The sequence below is a fragment of the Nanorana parkeri genome, unplaced genomic scaffold, assembly GCF_000935625.1.
Source record: "Nanorana parkeri isolate BGI_ZX_2015 unplaced genomic scaffold, ASM93562v1 scaffold103, whole genome shotgun sequence".
NCBI lineage: Eukaryota > Metazoa > Chordata > Amphibia > Anura > Dicroglossidae > Nanorana > Nanorana parkeri.
Genome location: NW_017306371.1, coordinates 393,646 through 402,149, shown reverse-complemented (window position 1 = coordinate 402,149; position 8,504 = coordinate 393,646). Strand labels below are relative to the sequence as shown.

At 39.6% G+C, this 8,504-nt stretch overlaps 1 protein-coding gene across 1 annotated transcript in view; it reads left to right on the top strand.

Moving 5' to 3' along the window:
* Nucleotides 1-7,788, top strand: part of GRIN2D (glutamate ionotropic receptor NMDA type subunit 2D) — a 334,622-nt gene extending 326,834 nt beyond the window's left edge. The window contains exon 12 of the mRNA XM_018552951.1: nt 6,301-7,788. Coding sequence (XP_018408453.1) covers nt 6,301-7,788 — 1,488 coding nt within the window. The remainder of the gene's footprint in view (nt 1-6,300) is intronic.
* The last annotated feature ends 716 nt before the right edge of the window (nt 7,789-8,504 follow it).

The window sequence follows — 8,504 nt, the reverse complement described above, 5'->3', positions numbered from 1 at the left end:
CACCTATATATATATATATATATATATTATTGTCCTTGCATGTGATTAGGTATTCTTTGCAAAGTTAATTTTCACCACATTCACTAAGCTAAGAGAAAATTCCCTTGAAAAGTGAACAGCCTATTTGTAAATCCTTTTAGTTAAATTAACCCCTACAGTATGTATGTAGTACTAACTTACTACTCAGCTCTGCTGGAAAATGCTTAACTGTTTACATGAGTCTCTCCCCTGCCATAGCTTAGATTTTAATATGATCTATCCGCAGTTTCATTTCATCCTATAGGGGTCTATTTATAAACCCCTTTGGCCCTGTTTCTTTATAAAGGAATGCACGGTAGTTTTCGTTTTTTTTTTTCATGTAATATCACATTATAGCCACTAGAAGATGCTGAAGAGCATAGGAAATAAATACTAATTTCCTATGCTTTTTTAGCTCCATCTAGTATCAATATTACATGAAAACATTCAATAACTCATTCCACTTGTAAAGAAAAAAAATAGAGAATGTTTTTTTGGCATACATTCGCATAGAGCTAACTTTCAAATGGTGAATGGCCCTGACAATTTTTTGTAAACACACCCCATAGCGTTTTGTATGATTTTTGTTATTATTATTATACAGGATTTATATAGCGCCAACAGTTTGCGCAGCACTTTACAATATAAGGAAGACATTACAATCACAATACAATTCAAGACAAGATGGTAAGGAGGGCCCTGCCGTGAGAGCTTACAATCTAAAAAGGAGGGGCAACTGATACATGAGGAGGTAGCTGTGTGGGGATGAATTGATTAAGAAAGTGATAGTTCAGTGGTTATATTGAGACGGAGATAGGCTTCCCTGAAGAGATGAGTCTTTTATAAAAGACTAACCAACATATTTCCTGAAGGCTGATTCACTGCTACTAAGCGGAACTCCAGGGATGCTGCCAAATACAGAAACAACATACATACTGTATAAGGGAGCTGTTTTCTCTCTCTACCCAGTTCTGAGATTTACACATCTCTCCCACACAGCACAGACTTGTCTGTGTGATTTTGTGTTGTTGCTGCAGTTAAATAAGATATATAGGCCTCCCTCCCATCCCCATTCTGTGGGTGGACAGAGACTGAGAAATGAGCTCATCAGTGCTTTCAGTCTGCTCTCGCCTCCCATCAGCATGCAGCTTATACAATTGATTGACTCCTTGTGCTGCTCCTTCCTCACCAGTATGAGCTCTGCTGTACAGGGACTGTAAAAGGTTATGCATAGTCATATTCAGGTTCTTACACTGCTTCACTTTAAAAAATATGTTTAAGGTTGTGTAAGTGGCTATAGGGCTGCATCATGTTTGTATCTATCTACCTGGAGAATAAAAAAAAAAAAATACCCTTGCAGTGCAGCTACCCCCCGCACTGCGAGGCTTAAGTACTCATGGCGGTTAGCGCTCATCTCTCTCCCTCTTCGCTCCGTCTGTGGAATGTTCCTCTGGGTCCTCCCATCTAATGCAAGTCTATGGACGTGAGAGCCGCTGGAGCTCAGGGGAGAGCGAGGATCAGGTAAGTATAACTGCTTTATTTGATCCCCTAGACCAGGGGTAGGCAACCTTGGCTCTCCAGTTGTGCTGAAACTAGAATTCCCATCATGCTTCTGCCTCTGGGAGTCATGCCTGTGGCTTGCAGTGCCTTATGGGATTTGTAGTTTCAGCACAGCTGGAGAGCCAAGGTTGCCTACCCCTGACCTAATCAAAAGGAGCACTTAACCCTTGCAATGCGGGGGTAGCCCCACTGCAAAGGTAAGTTTTCTAAATTCCTGGAGTTCTTTTCAACTGCAGAAATGTTATCTCTCCAAAGCTAGCCATACACATTCCAATCTGACTGTGCAATCTCTTTTTGTGCAAGGGCCTGTGTGATTAGATAGAGATCCTTTAGGTAAGACCTTACATTGCATATTTGTTCATTTTAGATCGTACTGCGTATGTCAGACTTAATGGGAAACTCGATCTTCTTTTTTTGTTTTTGAACATTTTGGAACTCTTTTAGCTAATTATATTTAGTGCAATTGTTTCTTCATGCTTGATGAATATTTTGTCAAGTTTACAAAATAAGTAAGCTTAATAGCATAACTATCTAATGTGTGACCCAAGGTTCCAAGAACGGATGCTCACATAGTGCCGGGAAGCTGTATCTTTCCTGTATTGCTGGAACTAAATAGCTTTTAATGTGGAACGGTAACAGCTAAGGTTCGGCAAATCACTGTTTGTAAGCTCTTGCATTATAGAACCTGTGAAGTTTTTTTTTTTTCCAAACCCTTCATAGGTTCTGTAATACATGAGCTTTGAGATGGCAAAAGTAGCCTCTTCAGAAACAGCGTCTAAGGGAAAGACTTTGTGGTCTCAGAGCTGATTTATTACATCTATGAAGTTTCATGAAGACTTTTATCCCAGCCACATAAAAGCAAATGCAATGCAGAGAAAAAAAAAAGGTTTACAATGGATAAATGGTTTGATAATGGTTTTATCCAGGCACAGCCTTTTCAGACGGTAGAGTATTTTGAAAGTGGAATATGCAGACTCATTTATAATGTGCTTAAGCCTATGTTATAGTTGAAGTGTGGGAAAAAAAATACATTAATCTGAGCACTGGCACCTGCAGGATTTAGGAAGGAAATGCATGGCTGGCATTTGATTAGGACAAAGTGACAGACTTTCTCAAAGAAGAACTCCGGTCAAAACCTTATTTAACCCTGGCAGTGGGGCTACCCCCACACTGCAAGGGTTAACTGCTCATTTTGGCCTACAGAGGAAAATAACAAAGATATACTCACCCGATGCTCTGAGCCAGCCAGCTGTGACAGCGCTCTCTCCTGCCTGTCTCCTCCTCCGCTCCAATACTATTCCCCTCGGCGTCCACATGTTCTATACACTGTGTATAGAATGTGATGACTCAGGGACTTTAGACCGCTGCATTGGAGGAGGAGCAATTCTTCGTCTTGGACGATAGGGTGAGTAAACGTTCTTCTTTTCCTCCTTAGACCAAAACGAGCAGTTTACTCTTTCAATGCTGTGGTAGATCCCACTGCAAGGGATAATACAAGTTTTGCCTAGAGTTCTGCTTTATTAACACTCCCTCCTGATGATACTCACCTTCCTCGCTCTTCAACGCCACTCTGTCTGTCAGAGCCCTTGGAAATACCAGGTGCTTTCAGGTATAGGGGAGCATTAGACCTTTGGTGCTTCCTCTGAGGATGAAGGTTCGGTCCTGAGTAACTAAATAACCATGTATAAGCTCTAACACAGATAGACATGGAGTTGACACAGGGATCAGACTCAGGGTTCCTGCAGGTAAACAGGTCAGCAAGGGAGTGTAGGGCATGTACTTTAAGTATCGGTGGGTGGATGACCTATCAAAGCACTTATTCCTAAGTGTCAAATTAATTTGAAGTATATCTATAGCCAAAACATTTGTGGATAAAGTGTGGAATAGTTAATACACCTGTCAAGTTTTTATTTTAGTGTGCATCCCCAATGGGGAGATGAACCCTCTCTAACAGTTCTGGTGGCCGTTGTCACTAGGACAGTAAGAAATTAAAAATCCAAAATGTTAGTTATTACTAGAACATGAGGAAAGGGCAACTGCCAAACGCTTAATATACACATATCAATGTGACCCTACTATCTTTGTATAATCAACTTTAAATTGAACAAAACCATGTAATATGAGGACCTACCTAAACTATCCAATCAATGTACTTCCAATCAGGTAGGCCCTTGAACTACACAGTTGTTGTTAGATCTAAAGGTGATTGTACAGTTACTTTGTAATAAGTGTGGAGAGCTCAAGAGGGATTTCCTCTCACTTTGGAAACATTTTTACTTACTTCCTATTGTGTCTCTGGGACAGGAAGTGAGGGAAATCTCCCTAGCACAATGCTGTGACTCTACTTTTGCAGTATACATTGTATATAGCAGCACTGATTTTGGTTTGTGTTTTAAACCAATGGGATTAATTTATCTGCACCATGTGGTAAAGCAACTAGCAACAAGGGAGAAAAGTGGTCCTGCTGCTCTCAGCAACCAATCGGATTTTATTTCCCAGCGTCTAATCTACCCTGGGAGAATATTAGTTAAAAAGATTGCTTTTCTTCCTAATTTTACAAATATAAAACTGAAGGATTAAACTACAAAACTTTCTTTTTTTTTAACTTCTTGTGCAGCTATGAGGGTGACCCTTGACAAATAGCATCAAAATTAGCATCTTCTGAAAAGCAGTATTTGGTCTTTGTAACAATATCCTAAAAATAGACATCAGCCATTAAATTGTTTCTAAGAAAGGCGCTGCTATCATGCATGTCAATATCATGTCAATACTGCAGGCTGCGTACAAGCTATTTTTATCCCGCTTATGTCAGTAAATGAATCAGAATGAGAATTCAGAGTAGCTAAGGAGGGATTACAGCATGCATTCTTCAATCTCATGCATGCATTAAGAATTTCTATTCACAAGAATATCATTCATATATACAGTTAATGCATATATAATAAAATTACAAAATTGTAATATATGTCGCAGAAATGTTTGTATTTACATCAAACAGAAAGCTTACTCTTTTATACTGCATTTTCTGTTGTGAACTCCATGTAAAAATTTTATTTAAATGTAAGGTTGAAATACATAGTGGCTCATAGTTCTCAGTGATCCCAATCATAAAATGCCACCATCAAAATTTCTCCCTAATTACAAAACTAAATTCTAGAAATCCTTAATGCATTTACAATAATGGTTACATCAAACAAAAATGTCACCTTTGGGTAGAATTGACTTTAACATAAGACATGAAAAAATGAAAAGTCAGTTTATTTAGAATACGAAAAGCTTACCATGCATGAATAACAAGCTAATGGCATAGTCAACACTATCCATAAATGAGGAATAATTCCCTTATTTTGAGGATTTGTAATGGAAGTAAGACATGTAGATACCGTCTTTATTATGAAGACTTTTCTGTGCTTCACACTGGTTTAGCAGCTTCTTGATAGATGTTGACCCATCTTATTATAACCTGTCTAGTTATACTTTCTCATTGCCAGCAAGCCCTAGCAGTTTGGAATAAATGACTATAATATCAGACTGTATCTGTGCTGTGAACCAGCGGCTCTGGATGCATAGTTGGCCCAAGGGTATTAAGGAATATTTTGCATGGCTCCAACCACTATCCTAAAAAAAGGAAAAGACCCATTACTTTGGAGTTTGTAAGGGAAGTGAGACATGTAGCTATCTACTGTTTACAATTATAGGGCCACTTCTGAACTTCAGCATGGTATAAGAGCCTACGGTGGTCACAGGAGCTTATTTTTGAGAACTTCTTTGAAAGTCTCATTATGAATTAGTTCTGATTCTTAACTTAACTCTATAAAAGATCCAACATACTGGATTTGTGCTGCTGTCAGCATAGAGCAAGGACCATGGAGGGTTCTAGAAATTGTCGTGTGACAAGAGTGATCCTGCACTCCAAATATGCTCAATCCCATGTAGTCTTTATTTATCATACAGAGAGGTTTGAAGCATGGACTCCAGCTTTGGGTGTCCTCGCCCACCAGTCTATATCTGACGAAGGGTGGGGATACCCGAAATTGTAGTACATGCTGTATACCTCTCTGTACGGGCATGATAGATAGATAAATAGATATATAGATTGATAGATAGATAGATAGATAGATAGATAGATAGATAGATAGATAGATAGATAGATAGATAGGAAAGTGTGCTGGGTAATTTAGTGTTGAACAAGCAACATGTTGCACTGTGCTGCAAGCAAGTGCATTGAGAATGTGATTTGGGGTGCCATTTAGAATGAATGACAACACATTGCACCAATGCAAATAATGCAGCTGAATAATGTGAATAGGGCCTGCATTTATTTTTTCACTGTAAATACCTGAATTTAACATGGTATAAGCTATTTGCAATCACCTGTATGGCAAAGCTCAAACTGGGAAAAAGAGAAGCAGCATAAGGAGGCAATCAGTTGGAATGCAGTGCTAGCAAGGAACATGCTGATAGGAGAATAAAGCAGAGTGACAAAGGGACAGCAGAGATAAGCTCATCGGTCTGTTTCTTTTCATTCACTCAATAATCACAGGGTGGGAGAGGGACAAGACAGGGCTGTGCTGTGTGGCAGGGCTATGAATATCTTGAGATTGGATGAACAGAAATAAATATGTGCACCTTTATAAAAAAAAACAGCACTTGATCTTTTTAAATGTTATATTCATAAAAAGTATATAAGTGACGTCAGTATTTTTTTTTTTATTCCCACAGGGAATGTACAGCTGTTGCAGTGCTGAGGATCCAAAGGCTATAGACCAACAACTACCAACTTTAAATCATTGCTATCCACCACAAAGAATACCAGCACTTTCAAATTCCATTGCTCCACCTCCACCACCATCTGCACCTTTACCATGTTCCAACTTTTTGCCACGGGAAAGGAGGATAGTTGAGAGGTGGCGTCATGCTCGCAGCCCTAACTGCTACAAAGATGTCTATACTCCAACTCGCTCTGCTCATGACCCCAACAGCAAGGCAGCTCCACCTCGCCATCCACACAAGAACACATTTTCCGATGGCTTTCATAGGTATTATGGTCCTATTGAACCTGAAGGTCTCTCTGATCATCTGGTGGAGTCTGGGCAAGCTTTTAGCAAAGATAAAAATATTTCATCCTGTCAAATGTCACCTCCGACTCAAAGAGACTTCCTGGAAAACCCACCATCTTATTTTGCCATTGTGCGAGAAAAAGATGCTCCAGAACCACCAGGATGGCAGTCAAAAATTTCAAGGGGTCTTTATGAAAATTACCAAGCAGGAAAGGAAAGGACTCCAAAGTCTACAGGTGGGGCACGGGGTAGTCGAACACCTGAAACAACCGCAAAAAAGTTTGATCACTTAGGAAGTAGTTACCAGAAGAACACATGTGAAATGGAATGTGAGGTATATAGTGGTGGAGGTCAAAATGCTAGCACAAATCGTCCTAACAAAGCCAATGTGGAGGTCTGTGATGGAACCCATTATGGTGGTCATTCGAGGTTTACATATGAAGATGAGAGAAGTTGTGGAAGGGATTGTCACCATCGTCGAGAGGAAATGGACATGGAATCCCAACCCTTACTGCACAAAAAATCTAATCGATCTCATATGTGCAGGAGCCATTCTCACCCTCTTGTTATGAGTCCCAATCAAAACAAGTATGCTGATATCTCAGATTCTGATTCAGATGTGTGTGAGAGAGAACCACCATGTGTGAAATCTGACATGGGACACAACTGTTGGTACTCACCAAACTACTTCTGCACATACCCATCTAGAGAACGACAGACCCCCTCTGCACCACGAAAACCGATGAGGTACTGGTCAGTGGATAAGCTTGGTAAATATCGTCAGTTGAGCAAAGATTATCTTCCAGCCACCTGCCACGGTTCTTGCTATTGCAGTAGCTTGGAAGTGTTGCCGCCTCACTGCCACAAGGAGCCAAGATACGTCAGCTGTTCAGATGAAAAGCTTGAAAGGCGATTGGACTGGGAGCACTTACGTGGAGGTCACTGCTCTTACCTTCACCACCATCACCATTCTTGTGACTTAGCCCCCATACATCCTACCTCCCGAAGTTTGGAGGACCTAAGTAGATGCCATCTAAGGTGTCACAGACAAATCTTTTCTCCAGAATGCCAACCTAGATCAAGTCATAGTGGAAACCTTTATAAAAGAAGGGGGTCTGCACACTTCTCTAGCTTGGAGTCTGAAGTATGACAAGAGGAGCAGCCAATTCATTTGAAGACGACCCAAGTTTAATGTTGGGAAATATATGTTCTATATAAGTTAAAACCAAAACTTATGATAAACTCAGATACAGTTATGAAAGACTTCACATTTATGTGGGCCATATTGTTAGATTACAAAACATAACTAGACTTTCCTAAGTAAACACCATAAATATTTTTGGTTGCAAAGTTCAACTTAAGCTTTGCATCATATGGAAGATGTTTTCAAAGAACCATATGTTTATTACCTTCTGGCTGGACCAGCAGAATGTCCCATTTGTAGCCAAGTTGTGGAGAAAGTTACTAAGTTACTGTGGGGAAAAAAACAGGATGGTTCAACCAACATCTCAAAAAGGTCATCTTGAAGGCCACGTAGCCTAATGTTATCATTATGTTTACTCAGTTTACTGGGGACATTGAGATTTGGTGCAAAGGAGCGTAAGGGGTGGAGTAAAATTAAGGAAATTTTAATTGTGGACGCCATTTTATTAGATTCTCCTGCTTTTACTTTTGAGGAAATGTTAAGGGCTTATTTAAACATTTGTAACACTTTTAAGCACACTGCAATAGATACATAAATAGTTGTGACTAGATACTATTAGTATACTTATATAATAATTTAGTCATAGTATTCTTAGATAAACTTTTCTTTTCACTGTTATTTCTCAGCCAAGACAAGAAAAGTAATTTGGCTGCATTGTGCTT